Genomic DNA, 18879 nt, shown 5'->3' on the forward strand with positions numbered 1-18879 from the left:
CACATTAATATTAAGTTAAACCATTTTTTTAGATAACTCCAGATGATAGTATCTTCTATTTTTATATTGACAGACACATTTCCGAATCCAGTCCGTTTATTTTTTTTTTTTTTTTTTTTTTTTTCTCGAATGTAAAGCTTAAGTTAAGCCTGCATCTTTATTTACCCCATTTTTTTTCTTAGAAGCGTAGTTAGCGACTTTCCTAAATATTAGATAAAAAAAGACAAGTTTTTCAAACCGGAGTAAAGAGTCACATTACAACTTGAATTTGTTCTAATACGTTCTAATACGAAAAACGTTCAGAAATTAAATAAAAACAAGTTTTTTTTAACTGAAAGAAAGGAGCGCCATTAAAATTTAGACAAACTTATCGTTATTTTCCATGAATTCAGGGGGGGGAAATTAGGGTCCATTCATTACAAAATCTGATTTCGATTACGTTAGATATTAGGGCTACTATAGGTTTCCAGAACTTTCAATCATACTATGAAAAACGAAAGAAAGGAGGAAAAGACAGAGAAAAGTTTTAAAATGTTTTAAAGATGTAAAAATTTTCAATTTTTACATCACAAATTTCGATTTTTGATTTTTACATCATCAAATAAAAATAAAAAAACAAAAAATAAAAATATACGATTGTTGTTATTGCCGAAAAGCTTAAACTGAGGATTATTAAGAGAGAGTTCATTTAAACGGAAATAGCAGGTTCGAGGCCCTTTTCAAGTAAGGGAAAAGATGGGGCCACTGAAAATTGTTTTATATGCCAGGTTGCGTGTTGCAGTAAATTAAATATTTAGTGTATTTGATATTTTGATTAGATTAGGTATTTAGTAGAATGTGTTCTGTGCAGCCCCCCTATCATAGTTTGTTGTTGTAGTTTTCATAATTTTGTTGCTAAAGAATTGCATTTTCATCATAAAATATAAAAAAATATATATATCAGGGCTGTAGCCAGGATTTATTTTCGGAGGGGGGGGGCTTCCAAAAAGCTTTAAAAACGTATAAAAATTTGTTTTTATACATTTTGCTACGTTTTATACAGAGATGTATATATGAGCCCGGTGGCTTCACCGGCGAGCCCCAACACGCATATAAAACATTATTCCAAGCTCTAAACATAACAGATTGATGAAGCACATTTCAAGAAACCAGACTATTGGTCAAGAAACCTGTCATTTCAATACAGACGTCTACCATATCCACCAAAGATGCGTCTTATTTGGCTAGCAGTTTTGGCTAGCAGTTTTAGGTCAGATATTTGGCTGGAGTTGCAATTTTCAAAATAGTAGGCTACTGGAAAGTGCTTCTAATTTTGTGAAAAATCCTAAAAACACCTTTGTTTTAAGACAAGCATGATGTTGTTTTCTGATGACAACTTGAATGTTCCAAGACTTATAAAAACCTTAATATAGGACTTCGCAACAATTAAAGCCTAGTTCATTTTTCTTTCCTTTAATTTTGTGATTTCTTTTGTGTACGATTTTTATAAAAAAAAGTAATGCACTTCCTCACTTTCAGAGGACAGTTGATTTTAATTTGCTAGTAGATTTTAAAGATGTTTTAGGCATAATCAATATGGAGACACTGACAACACAGCTTCAGAGCACACTTGTGTATCAGGTTTTGGATAATTTGAAGACTCTGTAGACTCTGTAATGCTGGACAATACCTTTATCATGCGAAATAAGACTAGCTTGACTAAACAAAATAGTATGGTCTGGTTTTTCAAAAATGTGCTCTGCAAGGGCAGAGTCAAAATTTTCTGGTTTTTTCCGCTTTTTAAGTGTATTATTAATTGAACTAGAATGCTGGGTTAATCTATCTGTTAGTCGCTGATTTGTTCTTCCGATATCTGTTATTCGCATGATAAAGGTATTGTCCAGCATTACAGAGAAGCTGTTGAAATTTATAAATACCAACATTTAGGTATATTTTTAAACAGAGATTCTGGTGATTTAAGAATAAACGAGTCATATTTCGGTTTTCTCAAAAGAGAAGCCGATACGTTAGTAATCCCTGAAATAAACCATGAACCACTTTTCCAGTCATCTAATCAAACACGTGAAAAACCCCTTAGGTCTCAAAGGGTGTCTGCAAGAAATGCCTTAATTAAAATCCGAAATCAAACGACATAGTTTTCCAACTTATTTAATTGCTGGTTCGTTTTGTTTTTTCGAGTGAATGAATTGATTCCTTTCATTTATCAGTTGCTCGCTAGTATCCGTCGATGGCAGTTCAGGTTTTTTTGTATTTTGTGCAAATCACGGATATTGGCGAATAACTCGCTTTTATGGTTGTTAGGTAGTTGGTTTTAATTCTTTTAATTTTTGGCTTTTATTGATACATCGTTTCGTTTCGCGCTGAAGAAGAGAGGCGTTTGTCCTCTCGAAATATTCGCTTTGTTTTTTCAGTATCGTCATTTGGCCTATAAAAACCCCATTTTTGCTCGTTTTTCTTTCTTTATATACATATACTGATATTTAGTAATTAAGATGTTAATATTGTTTCATTTATTAATGTCATAAAAGTAAAATCATTTATATTTTTTCAGTAAAGTGCAAATTTTGTTCTGGCCTTGGGAAGGCATAGGGGTGTTGCACCCAAATTATGTTAATTTCTGCTCGTTTTGTGTTTGACTCGGTTAATTACCCTATTGTAACTTCTCTATGTTTTGGGTTTCATTTATTTATCAATGCTGATTTGTGGTAGTTTCATACTTGGTAGATTATTTGATTTTATTTTTTGCTCATTTTTTGTTTAATGGAGTTCTTTACTTTTCTTTGAAAAACTTATTTTGTGGAAAAAGTTTTTTAAATTAATCAAGGAAAAAAATGGTAGTGGTTTCTGCTTGTCCTTGTCAAAACACTGTGACAATCTCATGTATTTTGTTTTAACAAAGAAGTTTCTTGGAGTTGCAAAAGGCACTTTGATTGACCAGGATACCTGACAGCTATTCAAGGATGATGATATAAACATGCAGTGAACCTGGAAGTTCTACTTCTCTACTGCAGTGATCTGTAATTTCTACTGCTTTACAGACCAGAATTACTAATCAGAGAACAAAAGTTTGCATACTAAAGGAAGAGCTTCACTTGGGCTATGACCTTATTCGTATGTCTGAATACACTTAGACCCATATTTCTGCTTTCATTGCAGGTCTCTGTTTTACTTGCAGTCAACCTGTAATTGCTAAAATCCTACATGCACAATTTATGCAGGGTCCCATATATCTACATGAGAATCCCCTTGTTGTTTATTTGATAAATGCGGAAAAGGTCATCCATATGTTGAGCCTTAAATGCCAGTCTAGTAAAAATTGAATAATAGATCAGTCTTTATAGTTTCAAAGAGCATGGATAGGTCAAAAGACAGTGTTGAGCATTGGTGGTATTTAGATTTCTCACAAAGTTGCTCCACATACAATACACATCTATCAGTTTTTGAAGGACTATCTCTTGCATGTTTTCAGGCCTTATGGCATCCCCATTGCTAGTAGATTTTAAAGATGTTTTAGGCATAATCAATATGGAGACACTGACAACACAGCTTCAGAGCACACTTGTGTATCAGGTTTTGGATAATTTGAAGACTCTGTAGATGCCAATCAGTGAAGATGATGACTCTGCTCATCAGGTACATTCTAGATTGTGAGGCTTGGTTTGCTGCACCAATTTTTTTCAACTCCTGACTTGAAGGCTTCAGCACTAGAGTACAGAATAGCATTCTAGCTAAGGAAGTTCCATAGGTTAAGTACACTGTATGAAAACCATTTGTTATGCAGCCTGGCATTGCCATGCTTCCCTTAAAGTTTGAGGGGGGTTCCTTCTTGTTCAAGAGGTAATATCCATTTGGAATAGGTTTAAGATGACATCCTGGTCATAGTCCCACTTATATGTCATTAACAACATCCCCTTGCCTGTATGCAAAGGACAGTAATTTGAGTCTTTGTAGTTGGGTAGAGTATGGCAGATGTTGGAAGTCACTTAAAAATTTATTGCTTGTTGTTGCAAAGATTCAAAAACAGATTGATTACATTTCCACATCAAATGTGACTGATCACATTTATCTTCCAGAACCACATTTTGGTGCAAGCAACCATATAGAGATTCCTTGTTGACCAAAGTTGTACCCACACAAAGACAATTTTAAAAAGCTTGTGTATACAAATTACAAGATCTAGCTAGCCAAGATTTGCTTTTAGTTGAAAAGAGTAATGTAGATAAAGTTTGGCTTGATGCTTAAGATGAAAAGAGTCCTTACAGATATGACTGCTAAATAAACAACAACCTCCTGGAAACAAAACCAAGAATGCTCCTTTTCATTACAGAAGAAATCAAGCTAGCAATGTGAAAGATAAAGAAGTTCTGGAGAAGGTATATGAAAAGCCAATACAAATTATTACTGTTGGAACTCAGGATGTGGAATCACTCCTCAAAAAACAGAATTCAAAAAAATGTGTTGGACCTGATAGAGTTCACCCTTGGACTTTCAAAGAGGCCCATGCAGAGCTTGCCCTCCCCTTGACAAAACTAAATTCTTTGGATACCAAACAAGTCCCTCAAGATTGGTGAAATGCTAATATTATGCCTGTTCACATTGGTGAAAGCAGGAGCAACATTGCCAACTATCATCCTATTAGCAATGCCTGAAGAGTTTATAAAATCCTCAGGGAATCTTGAATACCACAATTGTTAAGCATTTAATTGACAACAAATTTGCTCATACATAGGTAACATGGTTTCAAATATGAACAATTGGTCAAGAAAAATCTTATAGATGCTTCTCATTATGTCACCAAGTTGCATGATTGCAATATCCCAGTTGACACAATCCTCTTAGATAAGTCTGTCAGCACTGACTGAAGGAAAAACTAACAGCTATCAGCATTCATAAATAGGTTGTGGAATGGGTGATGAATTTCCTCACTGGAAGAATGCAAAAAGTTATGGTCTTTGGGGACAATAGGCAAGAATTCTTCCATACAGGATGAACTAGATGTAATCTCACTTTAGGCCTGCAAGTGGAAGCTTGAATTAAATATCTAAATATATAAGATGGTAAACATCAGGAGCAAAAACAAAAGGCAGCAGAACCTTATGATTAGAGGGGATGACCCTGGACAATTCATTACCTCTTCAGCAGCTGAGACAAATTTAGGAATTGTTGTTGCCAAGGAATTGAAATTCTACAAAAATGCACAAACAGCAGTTGACAAAGCTTTCTAGACTCTTGACTTAGTTAGGTGTGCAGTGTGTGTATAAAAAATAGAAAAAAAAAGAAAATTCACTTTTTAACAAGAATCTTATATTTTTTGTATAGGGTTTAGATATTTTTTTCTTGTTGATAAAGGCTTCTGGAGTGGAGCTGTAATATTTTGACTTTTACTATTACTTTTGCATAGAAGAGTGTTCCTACATTATTTTAACTGAATTGCTAAAAAATTTGCCTGTTTTTAATATATTATTGTTTCAATTTAAATTTAAGATAAATTGTTCAAAACCTATATCATTTTTACTATGACTTCTTACAAGTGGCTATCTTGAATCACCATTGGATTCCATGGAGTAATTGTTCTGTGGATTATTTGCTCCAGATTGAATGACACTATGTTTCTAAAAATTAAATTCTAACAGCCAGGTTTTGGTCTGTCTTGAAAATGCATCCAGATCAGTTCTAATATTATCCAAGTAATGTATATGCAGAATATGGTAAATATCTACCAAATCATATTATTGAGTTAGGACTAAAGTGAATACACCATTTGATGCCTTTTTTTATGCTGATTACAAATATAATAAGTATTTCTATTCGAAATGAATTTCAGCCCCCCCCCCCTATATATGCCAATTCAGGGTTATGTATAGCCTATATAGGGGGGGGGGGGCTGAAATTCATTTCTGATAGAAATGCTTATTATATTTGTAATCAGCATAAAAAAGGCATCGAATAATGTATTCACTTTATTCCTAACTCAATAATATGATTTGGTAGATATTTACTGATAAAGGCTCTCCGGTCAATATCTACCAAATAATATTATTGAGTTAGGAATAAAGTGAATACACCATTCGATGCCTTTTTAATGCTGATTACGAATATAATAAGCATTTCTATCAGAAATGAATTTCAGCCCCCCCCTATATAGGATATACCAAACCCAACTAACCCTGAATTGGCATATAGGCCAATGGGGGGGGGGGCTGAAATTTATTTCCAATAGAAATGCTTATTATATTCATAATCAGCATTAAAAAAGGCATCGAATGGTGTATTCACTTTATTCCTAACTCAATAATATGATTTGGTAGATATTGACTGGCTCTCCCCCTGTACAACGTGTTAACTAGGATTATTCTGCATATTATGGAGTAAAAATTGTTTTCTCATTATGTTTCCTTATGTCCAGCTGGACTCCTAGGCTTAAAATATTGGTTGCCTAATTTAAAGATTTGTATACAGGCTATATACACTGTCAAATTAGGCCTAGCCATCTGGTGGTATCCCTAACCAGAAGATCCAGGTTAACAGAGATTAAATAAGTTAGGTTAATAAAAATTCACTAAGTAAAAACAAAATACAGGAACTTCTTTTGATGAAAAGTTTAACAATTTTACTTTTGATTGCCTCCCAAGCTTTTTGGCTTTGGACACCATGCTGTCCACATGGAATTTCTGTAGTTTTACGAATTCATCCATTGCACGTTTCTTATATTTAAATATTTTTATAGTCTTGCCATCTATGGATTTCCTGCATTTTACATTAGGGACGTCAAAGCCGCGTTTTCAGGCTCAGCGGGTTCGAACACGGGTTGTTCTCGTCTAGTTTCAGGTTTCTAGTTTTGTCTAATTACAGCGGGTTCGAAGCTTCAACCCCGTGTTTGATGCACTAGATACACTGCTGCATAACGCTTGATGCACTAGACGCGAACAACCCGTGTTTAAAGACGGGTTCTTCACGGATCGGCAGGTTCGAACACGGGTTGTTCTCGTCTAGTGCATTAAGCGTTGTGAATCAGTGCATCTAGTGTATCAAACAAGGGGTTGAAGCTTCGAACCCGCTGAAACTGGACAAAACTAGACGAAAAACTAGAAACTTGAAACTAGACGAGAAAAACCCGTGTTCGAACCCGCTGAGCCTGAAAACGTGGCTCAAGTCTAGCACACAACTAACTTAAACGAATAGAAAATAAATATTGAGAGAAGTCTATCCCACAAGTTTTGTAATGGTAGGAATTTGTTAGGCTATTTTGGTGAAATTATAGGTATTGTGTATAATTAGGCATGCTGAGAAGGAAAAATGTTAAAAACCTTGAATACATGTACTGCTGAAGTGAGGCGCAAGGAAATATCTTGAGCCTAATACCTTGGGCTGGTAGCCTAAATATTTACCAAATCATATTATTGAGTTATGACTAAAGTGAATATACCACTCGATGCCTTTTTTTATGCTCTTTACGAATATAATAATCATTTTTGTTGGAAATGAATTTTTGCCCTCACCCCTATATATGCCTATACCAATCTAGGGTATAGGCTATAGGCTATATTTGCACATTAGGGGGGTGGGGTAATTTTATTTCTGATGTAAATGAGAGGTAAGTTTTACACTTTCGCCCCACCCCCCTAATGTGCAAATATATATGGCCAACTGCAAATTTACCATGAAATTTACCCTCACCCACCCCTTTAATGTGCAAATATAGCCTATAGCCTACCATGAATTGTTGATGGCAAAATTTAGTGCTGTTTTTTGTCAATGGCATTTGAAAAACTTGAAATGGTAGGAAAACATTTCATTATTATTAATTGCCTAATAAATGAGGTTTGAATTGTTATAAATAAGTATTTTTTGAATATGTTACTCTTGAACAACTTATTTATAAATTATTGATGTTTATAACCACTTTTTAATAACTTAACTAGTGTTGATAATCAGTAGTAAACCCAGCCTTAACAAACCTATTTTGAATTAAATTCTTGATGGAGGGGTGATGTCTCACTTTTCTCTCCTAGCATGGCTGCCTGGCCCAAATCAAGGCCCTGGATCTGTGCCTGATGGAAGGTCTATACTTATCTAAATTTTTACAAATAGGGCCTAAAGTTTTATTTTAAATAAGCCTACCTCCCTAATGTACAAACATATAGCCTAGCCCAACTTTGTTTCTAAAGTAAGCTATTATATTTTTATCATACTTAGATATATATCATTAGGATTGAGCATCAGAGAAACAGGTTCTACTTAGATAAAGTATATTAAGATAGGGTAGTAAATTTCTAAGTGGCATTATAATTTAGCTAGGATGAAAGTGAAGACATCATTTGATGCTTTTTTTATGCTCTTTCAGAATACAATAGTTCTTCTGTTGCAAACTGCCTCTTGAGCCCATAAAGGGGCCCAAAGGTATTTTATATGAATAATGAAAGAGAATAAAAAACCATCAAATGATCTTTTCACTTTCATCCTAGCTAAATTATGTGACCCACTGCAAATTTACCATGAAATTTATCCACCCCCTTAATGTGCAAATATATACCCTGAATTGTTGACAGCAAACTTTTGAATTGCAAAATTCAGCACTATTTTTGTCAATGGCATTTGAAAAACTTGAAATGGTAAGAAAATGGTTTGAATTTAAAATCAAGTAATTTGTAGGTTAGGTTATGACTTCTTTGTGTGGTTGCAAAAATGAAATACATTTGGGGCCCTTTTAAGGGCTCAAGATACAAGTACCCCCAGATGTGATTCTTGAATTGTTAGAGCATAAAAAAAGACATCAACAGTTGTTTTCACTTTCGTCCTAGCTGAATTATGTGCCCACTGCAAATTTACCATGAAATTTACCCACCCCCTTAATGTGCAAATATATACCCTGAATTGTTGGCAGTAAAGTTATGAATTACAAAATTCAGCACTATTTTTGTCAATGGCATTTGAAAAACTTGAAATGGTTTGAATTGAAAATCAAGTAATTTGTAGGTTAGGTTATGAATTCTTTGTGTGGTTACAAAAATGAAATACATTTGGGGCCCTTTTAAGGGCTCAAGATACAACTACCCCCAGAAGTGATTCTTGAATTGTTAGAGCATAAAAAAAAAGACATCAAATGATCTTTTCACTTTCATCCTAGCTAAATTATGTGACCCACTGCAAATTTACCCACCCCCTTAATGTACAAATATATACCCTGAATCATTGGCAGCAAAGTTATGAATTGCAAAATTCAGCACTATTTTTGTCAATGGCATTTGAAAAACTTGAAATGGTAAGAAAATGGTTTGAATTTAAAATCAAGTAATTTGTAGGTTAGGTTATGACTTCTTTGTGTGGTTGCAAAAATGAAATACATTTGGGGCCCCTTTAAGGGCTCAAAATGCAACTACCCCCAGAAGTGATTCTTGAATTGTTAGAGCATAAAAAAAGACATCAAATGATGTTTTCAATTTCATCTTAGGTAAATTACATGGCCCACTGCAAATTTACCTTTTGGTTCTCAGAATGATAAGCTACTTGTTTAATACAGCCCCATTGCCAGCTAACCAGATAAATAATTATCTTAGGCAAAGCATTGATGTCTATCTTCCCAAGTGGCAACTCATGTTTTAGAATGATTTATGTACTCCCTAGCCAGATATAAGCTATACTTGCTAAGTTGCCTGAATGAAGTTTCTAGCCAGCTAGTTGGATATTGTAAAATAGTTGCTAACACAACTAATTATCCTGGTAGTTGGATGTTATCACCATTTGGCTTTTGGAATTTATTGTTTGACCAGTTGGATATAGAAGGGTTAAAATAAAGTATCATTCATCTAGTTAGACATTGATCATATGCCTAAGAGAAATAATTATCTGGCTAGTTGGATATTATCACCAAATTGTTTAAAGAATTTACTTATTTGCCTAGTTGGATATATATCAGAAGGGCTAAGACAAAGTGTTATCTGCCTAGTTAGATGTTCATGTTATTCCTCAGAGAAAAAATTATCTGGCAAGTTTGATGTTACCAGTATTTTTCATGAAGAATTTAATTATTTGCCTAGTTAAATTTATTAACTTACAGGATTCTCAGTGCCTTTAGGGAAACATCCCTGTTATGGCACTCTCTAGGTGGCTGTCAGTTGTTTTTTCAATTCTTGTTTCTCTGATACTTGGCTATCTGAAATTCAGCAATTTAAACCATGGGTAATGGTCTCCCCAGAGTGTATGGCCAGCATAGCCCCAGCACAACATCAAATTTGGAGGAGTGTGCACAGATGGTAGTGTTAACAGTTCTAAGTCAATAAAGTCAGATGTTTAAGTGTTGTATGTGTACATGTGTGCTTTCCAGAATCAGCCGAGTCCATTTTTGAATGCATTTAGAGTGTTTGCTTTCACAACATTTTCTGGGAGACTGTTCCAGTTGTCTACATCTCTTACACTCCAGAAATTGGCTCTTGATTTATTTAGGGCATGGGGTTTGAACACTTTTACCAAGTGACCTCATGTAATCTGGCTTTTGGGGAGCTGAAAGTAATTTTCAAAGCTGAGTTTTTCCAACTTGTTTTTCATTTTGTACATCTGGATTTGGTCTCCTCTTTTTCTTCTTTACTTGAGTGTTAGAAGTAGTGGCAGATCCAGAGGGGGGGGGGGGGGGTCGAGGGGTGTGCACAATATACAATATATTGGATAAATAGAATTCAACTTCTTTGAACTTGATAGTGGTGTTATGTTGTGTGGATTTTGCTGAAATCCCAAAAAATCTAAAGGAACAAAATCTTCATTGAATTCATTAATGACTAAAATCAGACTAAGGTGGTAGAAATAGGAAGGGCTTTTTCAAAGCAGAAAATGTGCTATTGCTCCCTTAATACAAGGGATGCATCATCTGTTTAAATTTATTAAAATGTTTAAGGGATTTACCTACAACTTATGTTTGGACACTTTTTTTTATAGAACCATTTTTAAAGCCAGGGATGGAAAAAACTTGGGTTGAAGAAAGAAAGAATATTTTTATTGGGCCAAAATTTATGTTTTAAGCTATGGGTTGAAAAAAAATATCTCAACTTCATTATTTATTAGTAAAAATGGACCAAACTTGTTTATGGCAACATGAATCAATTAAATAAAGTGTAGCCTACAATATCTATTTGAAACTACTTTTTACAACTGTTGTAATACCAGGCCTCCCACTGGGTTCATAATTATGAAAAAAGTTCATATTTTTAACCTAGGTTCATAAATGGTTCATAATTTAGAAAAGAGGTTCATAAAGTTCATATTTTTCTTGTCATTAGCTGGAAAGCACTTGCAGTTGCTGTCTTTTTCCATATAAAGGACAAGCGAAGCAAATGTTTGTGGAAAAGTTTTATTTAAAACGTTTTCAAACTGTAACACTGCATGTTTTTTGTGAACATACGTTTTCTTCTCTTCCAAACGACATTGTTACATCTAACTTGGTTCCTATATTGCCCCTATATCTTCTTGTACTAAGCTATCTTTTAGTCTTTTCCTTTTTCTGGCTTGAGTCTTTGCTACATTCATAGTCGGATCATGACCAAGGAAAAATCATTGATGAAAGTCAAAATGCTCAATGCTAGACTAATAGTCTCTGATGCTCTAAAGAAGTTTGAGAACAGGCCCGAGATAGTCCCTATTACCAGAGAGCTGTTGAATCTGGGGCAAAATGCATGCCAGAGCTATAAACTGTACCTGGAAGCTGAGCAATCTAGAAAGGCTGAAGAGGAGTCCAAAAGGAAAGAAGAAGACAAGAGAAGAAGAGGAAGAAAAGAGGATGTTATCTGAGAAGATGACCATTGAACACCTGGAAAAAGATTTGATTGAGAAGAAGTCAGTTGAAAAGGAGAAGAGACAAGTAGCAGAAAGGCTTCTTCAAGAAGCTGAAAGAAGCCATGGATACCAAAGACTTTGTAGAAATAAGCCTCGCACAAAGTATGATCGAGGCTTTGAGCCGGAAGATGCGCGAAGAAGATGAGGCAGCCAGAGAGGTTGAGCGGATACAGAGCAGGGTAAACAAACGAAAGTCGTCCTTAATTTCGTCATATTTTGCCAAAAAAAGGAACAAGTAGAGTAGACTATTTTTTACTATTATATTTTCTACTTTTATACAAATTAAATGCATTTAACTGAACTCATGAAAAAAAACAAGAAGAATATGTGCACCAGTAATGAAAACACCAACTGCCACTTTTTGTGTCCATGGACAGTTTCTGAGGTGCACATATCATAAATTTAGGTTCATAATTGGTTCATAAAAAGCGCAATCAAAAGTTCATATTTTTGTGGCTAAAAGTTCATAAAGCCACTACTGATTGGTTTGAAGTTGTAAAGAATCCGAGCTGGAATGTTGGAAGGCAGTCGCAAAAGATGGCCAAACCAGCGAAATGTCTTGTGGGCAATCTGGTGTGACAAGGTTGACTGGGAAGTCATACTTTGTAGACAGTAATTGCTGACAATGTCTGTCCATAAGATCCCCTAAACTGCCCAAAGCCACTTAGATTGAAGAGTGTCAAGATAATGCTGGACAGTTGCAGGGCAAGTTTCAACTCTCTACAGCAGGATCAAAGGATCTTCATTTTGGGGCTTGTTTGATTATTGGCTTCCTCCAAACATTGCTCAGTCTATTGAAGACGGCAGAAGCCTTGGCCATGCAGGCAACAACTTCATAAGAATACAACTTAGGGCCTGTTATGTCACTAGTCAACTCATCTTTTTTTCTGTAGAATTATGTTGTTATTTTATTTCTTTTTCTTAAGAAATCAATAGACAGGTTTTCAGAAATAGCCTTCCTAGGAAACCATTTGAAATAGGGATGCAGCCATTTATAAAGGTTTTCTTCAAGTAATTAGTTTAAGGTGTCTCTTGGGGTAGTCTGTCCTGTGTGTAGTTCAGTGTGTCCCCATGTTTTCCTTATTGGCTTGGCAAGCAGCAGTACTAATTTGAAACTGACCTAGATTGTCAGAAGAAGGGAGGCAAATGGACTTGGAGGAAACCATCCAAATCAAATATCTGACTTGAAGTTTTAATACTATCAGGGTTACTGCTCACCTTTAGCTCTTGATAATTGTCAACCCTGAAATGAGTGCAGTTGATGAAATACCACACATAATTGCTTGGCCCCAGTACTAAGAGTCTCTAGACTGTAACATCATGGTAACTGAGGTCCCAAATCAGTTAGTGTTGTTATTCCCTGGTCTGGTGACAAGAATATTATTGTGTGTAGTGGCTAGTTGGATAAATTGAGCAATAGCTATAAAATTCCATTCCACCAGCTTACTTTTATTCCAGCCATGTTGCTCTAAACTGCCTGTTTGTTGCACAATTTGCCTCATTCTGCCTGCTCTTGGATAATTTTGAATAAACTCCTTTTCTGCACCTGACTTGAGGCTCTCTAGCAGAACATCATTATTAACAGCATAGCTGTCCATTTTGCTTGTTTGGATAATAGAACCCAGTTTCACCTCCCTCAAAAAGTAACAAAAATCATAGAGTGTTTGTATTGGGAATTGGAGAATCATCAAACAAGAACTTATAGTCTAAAAACCATACTTTTTGAGTCATTTGGATCCTATCCCCCATATAAAATATTCTTGCTTGCACTGAAGGCTCAGTTATATCACATACTTTTACATGCATTGATTAGTAATCTGTATTTTAGGGAGAAAGAAAGGGAGTCAATAAGTATTATCCACCAGATTGGACTCCTGACCAAGGAGGAATCAACAAATATCATGGAACACATGCACTCAGGGAGAGAGCCAGGAAACTACATATGGGTATTCTCATCATTCGATTTGAGATGCCCTATAATATCTGGTGTGAAGGATGCAAGAATCACATTGGAATGGGTGTCAGGTATGTTTTCAAATATAAAATATAAAACATAAACTACATATGGGTATTCTTATCATTTGATTTGAGATACCCTATAATATCTGGTCTGAATGATGCAAGAATCACGTTGGAATAGGTGTCAGGTATGTTTTCAAACATAAATTCTATGGTATTTAACCTCTTTATCCTTCTTTTGCTTGCTCTGCCTCCTCTCATTTCCCCTATCTCTTTTGCCTCTCCCTCTTCTCTCCCCCTTTTTCTCACTCTGAATTTTATGCTTCAATTCTTCTCTCCAAATATTCTGCTTCCACTGCTTTACGTGGAAACAGAAAATTATATATCAAATTATAAAACAGTTTGTGGAAATAATGAACATAAGTAAGGAGCAACTCATAGCCCAGTAGTAACTGAAACTCTGAACAATGGAATTTTGATAATACTAGATTCATCAAAAGAATTCAACTTTTATACTCATTCCATATATATAAAATTCATTAAATTTGATATTACCCATCAGAAGCTACAAGCCTGAGAAAATTTGTCTTATTTTAAAGGGGGGAGGAAACACCCCTAGAAAGTCAAGTGATCTTAATTAAATTCTCACCATCAAATTAAGCACATCAGAGAACCTTACTGTAGAGGTTTCAGCTCCTGTCTACGGTCTGGACTTTACCCTCTGTTTCAAGAATGCGATCTGAATCTAATCCGCATTTATTATTTCCGGTACTGCAAGTTTTTTCTTTATTTGCCACGTTCCTACCAAAATAGAAAAACAATCGCTCGGTTTGATGATACTGGTATTTCGCGTACTCTGCACCATCATCAACATGTAATTACTTCTGATGCGTGCTTAAGGCTGGGCCCTCATTATCACCTCATTTGGTTGCGTAGTGTTGTTTGATATTTTTGTTTATTTGTTATTTATTTGTCATTTTTGTTGTGAATTTTTTGCTCTTTTTTTCTTTATTACTGCACTATTTTTCCATAATAAGTGGGTTATAAATAAATCATCATCATATAAATTTAAGAAGGTCAATAAAAATTTGGAGATGGGGGAAAACAAAGAACCTGGTACAGATAAAAAGAAGAGGGAAATTATTGGGATATTTTATTAATTTCTTTTTAGTAAGATAAGGGACAAAAGTTTTTTCATATCTTGAAGTAAAACAGCGAATGAGGGGCAAGGCAATTGTGGACGGTGAAACAGTATTGGTTGGGCGGAATCTTGGCGGAATTGTATTTTGGGAATAATGCTTTCCATACAAGGGTTTAGTGCTTCATTGTTTTGAAGAACGAAGGCACAACGTACTGCTCCTGCATGCAAGTTTTTATAACCCTATTGACTTTATATATAGAGGATTATATAGACATATAGGATTATAGACTTTAACTTCTTAAAAATTATTATTGGACGGACTCTTTTTGGATGGATTCAATTTTGTTTGATTCTTGCCAGGGTGCGAAACTGGACGAGCAAATGCCAAACGATAACAAAGGAAGTGGTAATCTTTACAGAATAAGAAGTGGGTGTTAAACTAAGGAGCTTAAGAAAATAAATATTAGCATAATCTTTGTGGATGATGTTTTAAACATGGATAAATCACATTCAATTTTAATAAATAATGACACCAAGTAATCTCAAGGAGGGTGTTGAAGTTTCAGGAGGAACGGAGCCAAGAAAAAGGGGTGAGGAAACTTATAGGCACTTTTATGGATTCAGAACCGCCAACTGTTATGTCGAAGTCTGGAGCACTATGTATAGCTTCGTTGAGGGTGCTCAAAGAGTGGCACAATAGTTTTTATAGCAGGTTCTTATGACCGTCAGGTCATCGAAAAATTTCCATCTGTCGGGGAATTTCTTACTTAGACTATTAATCATAAGTGAAAAATAGAATAAACTTAGGAGAGTATCGCAGGTTACTCTGTCGGGGACAGGGAGGGGATTGGAATGATGATTCAGATCAATTTTGAGCTGCTATGTTTTTCGGAATGATGTTAAAGAGGTCACAAGAAAAGATTTAAAGGGAATCAGAACTTCACGGGAGGGAATAAATAGTGAAAGTGGGTGTACGTTGGGGTGGAGGAGGGGCGTTTGTAACTATGTTGGTCTCAGGCGTCTTGGTACTGTGATGATTTGTTAGTAATAGTAGTTGTGCCAGTGTTATTATTTTATTATTTTTCTTTTATTCATTCTTTTCAGCAATGATTTGGAGTTTCACAATTTTAGGTATAATGCTGAAAAGAAAAAAATTGGAATGTATTATTCAACCCCTGTGTATCAGTTTCGGATGAAGTGTCATTTGTGTGATAACTACTTTGAAATCAAAACGGATCCTGCTGTAAGTAATACCTATGCGAGTTATTCGGAAGCCAATCTGATCAACTCTGCTTGTCACATTATATTTTTAAAGTGCTTGGTTGAGTTTTAATCTTGTTCATTCACCAGAATGATCTCTGAAAATATATTAATGCTAAAAAGTGACGAAAAATGTTTCTGTTAATAAAACTGAAAAAGAAATGTCTTTGAAAGCGATTTAACTTGGCCAATTTTTAAATATACCTAAGAGCTTATTTCTTGGCTCATTCTGGAGCCAAGAGAAAACATTAGCTCTTCTGACTAAGCATGGCTACTGTTCTGTTTTTTTTAAGAAATGGAACATAAATAAACAGGACTTGAATGAAGGGCTTATATCTGGGCTCATTCTTGAGCTTACCAACAAAAACGATACAATTTTTGGCATTTTTGGACATTTTTTGGGATGTTGAAAGAATACTCTCCCTAAAAAACTCAAAATATCAGTGCAAAATATCTTCAGGTTGGATACAAAAATGTCAGATAATGGTCAAAAAAGGTTGACTCTCTGAAAAAAGTCGATTTAATCCTTATGCGAAAAATCCACGAGGTGATTGCTGTACTAACAGTAGAACCAGGAATATATTTTGTGTTTGAATCTACCAACTGTTTGTTTTAACTGTTTGGACCAACTGTTTGGACTTGGTCAAGTTTAAATCTGAGTGGCTGATATAGTCTTTTTTTTTAAAGTAGAACCAGGTATATATCTTGTATTTGAATCTACCCACTTTTTGTTTTATGGAATTGGTCAAGTTTACATCTGAGAGGCTGGTATAATCTTTTTTTAAAGTAGAAACAGGAATATATCTTGTATTTTAATCTAACCACTTTTGTTTTATGGAATTGGTCAAGTTTACATCTGAGAGGCTGATATAGTCTTTTTTAAAGTAGAAACAGGAATATATCTTGTGTTTGAATCTACCCACTTTTTGTTTTATGGACTTGGTCAAGTTTACATCTGAGTGGCTGAAATAGTCTTTTTTTAAGGTAGAACCAGGAGTATATCTTGTATTTGAATCTACCCACTTTTTGTTTTATGGACTTGGTCAAGTTTACATCTACCCACTTTTTGTTTTATGGACTTGGTCAAGTTTACATCTGAGTGGCTGTTATAGTCTTTTTTTAAAGTAGAACCAGGAATATATCTTGTATTTGAATCTACCCACTTTTTGTTTTATGGACTTGGTCAAGTTTACATCATAGTGGCTGATATAGTCTTTTTTTAAAGTAGAACCAGGAATATATCTTGTGTTTGAATCTACCCACTTTTTGTTTTATGCACTTGGTCAAGTTTACATCTGAGTGGCTGAAATAGTCTTTTTTTAAGGTAGAACCAGGAATATATCTTGTATTTGAATCTACCCACTTTTTGTTTTATGGACTTGGTCAAGTTTACATCTGAGTGGCTGGTATAGTCTTTTTTTAAAGTAGAACCAGGAATATATCTTGTATTTGAATCTACCCACTTTTTGTTTTATGGACTTGGTCAAGTTTACATCTGAGTGGCTGATATAGTCTTTTTTAAAGTAGAAACAGGAATATATCTTGTGTTTGAATCTACCCACTTTTTGTTTTATGCACTTGGTCAAGTTTACATATGAGTGGCTGATATAGTCTTTTTTTTAAAGTAGAAACAGTAATATATCTTGTATTTGAATCTACCCACTTTTTGTTTTATGGCATTCGTCAAGTTTACATCTGAGTGGCTGGTATAGTCTTTTTTTAAAGTAGAACCAGGAATATATCTTGTATTTGAATATAACCACTTTTTGTTTTATGGACTTGGTCAAGTTTACATCTGAGTGGCTGTTATAGTCTTTTTTTAAAGTAGAACCAGGAATATATCTTGTGTTTGAATCTACCCACTTTTTGTCTTATGCACTTGGTCAAGTTTACATCTGAGTGGCTGATATAGTCTTTTTTTAAAGTAGAACCAGGTATATATCTTGTATTTGAATCTACCCAGTTTTTGTTTTATGGACTTGGTCAAGTTTACATCTGAGTGGCTGATTTAATCTTTTTTTAAAGTAGAACCAGGAATATATCTTGTATTTGAATCTACCCACTTTTTGTTTTATGGAATTGGTCAAGTTTACATCTGAGAGGCTGATATAGTCTTTTTTTAAAGTAGAACCAGGAATATATCTTGTGTTTGAATCTACCCACTTTTTGTTTTATGGACTTTGTCAAGTTTACATCTGAGTGGCTGATATATTCTTTTTTTAAAGTAGAACCAGGAATATATCTTGTTTTTGAATCTACCCACTTTTTGTTTTATGGACTTTGTCAAGTTTACATCTGAGTGGCTGATATAGTCTTTTTTTTAAAGTAGAACCAGGAATATATCTTGTATTTTAATCTACCCACTTTTTGTTTTATGGACTTGGTCAAGTTTACATCTGAGTGGCTGATATAGTCTTTTTTTAAAGTAGAACCAGGAATATATATTGTGTTTTAATCTACCCACTTTTTGTTTTATGCACTTGGTCAAGTTTACATCTGAGTGGCTGATATAGTCTTTTTTTAAAGTAGAACCAGGAATATTTCTTGTATTTGAATCTACCCACTTTTTGTTTTATGGCCTTGGTCAAGTTTACATCTGAGTGGCTGATATAGTCTTTTTTTAAAGTAGAACCAGGAATATATCTTGTGTTTGAATCTACCCACTTTTTGTCTTATGCACTTGGTCAAGTTTACAT

At 34.7% G+C, this 18879-nt stretch overlaps 2 protein-coding genes across 2 annotated transcripts in view; one reads left to right on the forward strand and one right to left on the reverse strand.

The window, feature by feature from the left end:
- Dysb (dystrobrevin binding protein dysbindin) overlaps positions 1-6695 on the reverse strand; it is a 59282-nt gene extending 52587 nt beyond the window's left edge. Inside the window, exon 1 of the mRNA XM_089097041.1 lies at positions 6615-6695. Within this exon, the coding sequence (XP_088953167.1) occupies positions 6615-6695 (81 nt within the window). The remainder of the gene's footprint in view (positions 1-6614) is intronic.
- Positions 6696-7121: 426 nt separating this feature from the next.
- Positions 7122-18879, forward strand: part of LOC148946563 (coiled-coil domain-containing protein 130 homolog) — a 31777-nt gene continuing 20019 nt past the window's right edge. The window contains exons 1-3 of the mRNA XM_089097043.1: positions 7122-7225; positions 13652-13848; positions 16055-16166. Coding sequence (XP_088953169.1) covers positions 7223-7225; positions 13652-13848; positions 16055-16166 — 312 coding nt within the window. The 5' untranslated portion in view covers positions 7122-7222. The remainder of the gene's footprint in view (positions 7226-13651; positions 13849-16054; positions 16167-18879) is intronic.

Source organism: Artemia sp. Qi Xiang Cuo, chromosome 11 (assembly GCF_049724085.1).
Source record: "Artemia sp. Qi Xiang Cuo chromosome 11, ASM4972408v1, whole genome shotgun sequence".
In the NCBI taxonomy this organism is placed as follows: domain Eukaryota; kingdom Metazoa; phylum Arthropoda; class Branchiopoda; order Anostraca; family Artemiidae; genus Artemia; species Artemia sp. Qi Xiang Cuo.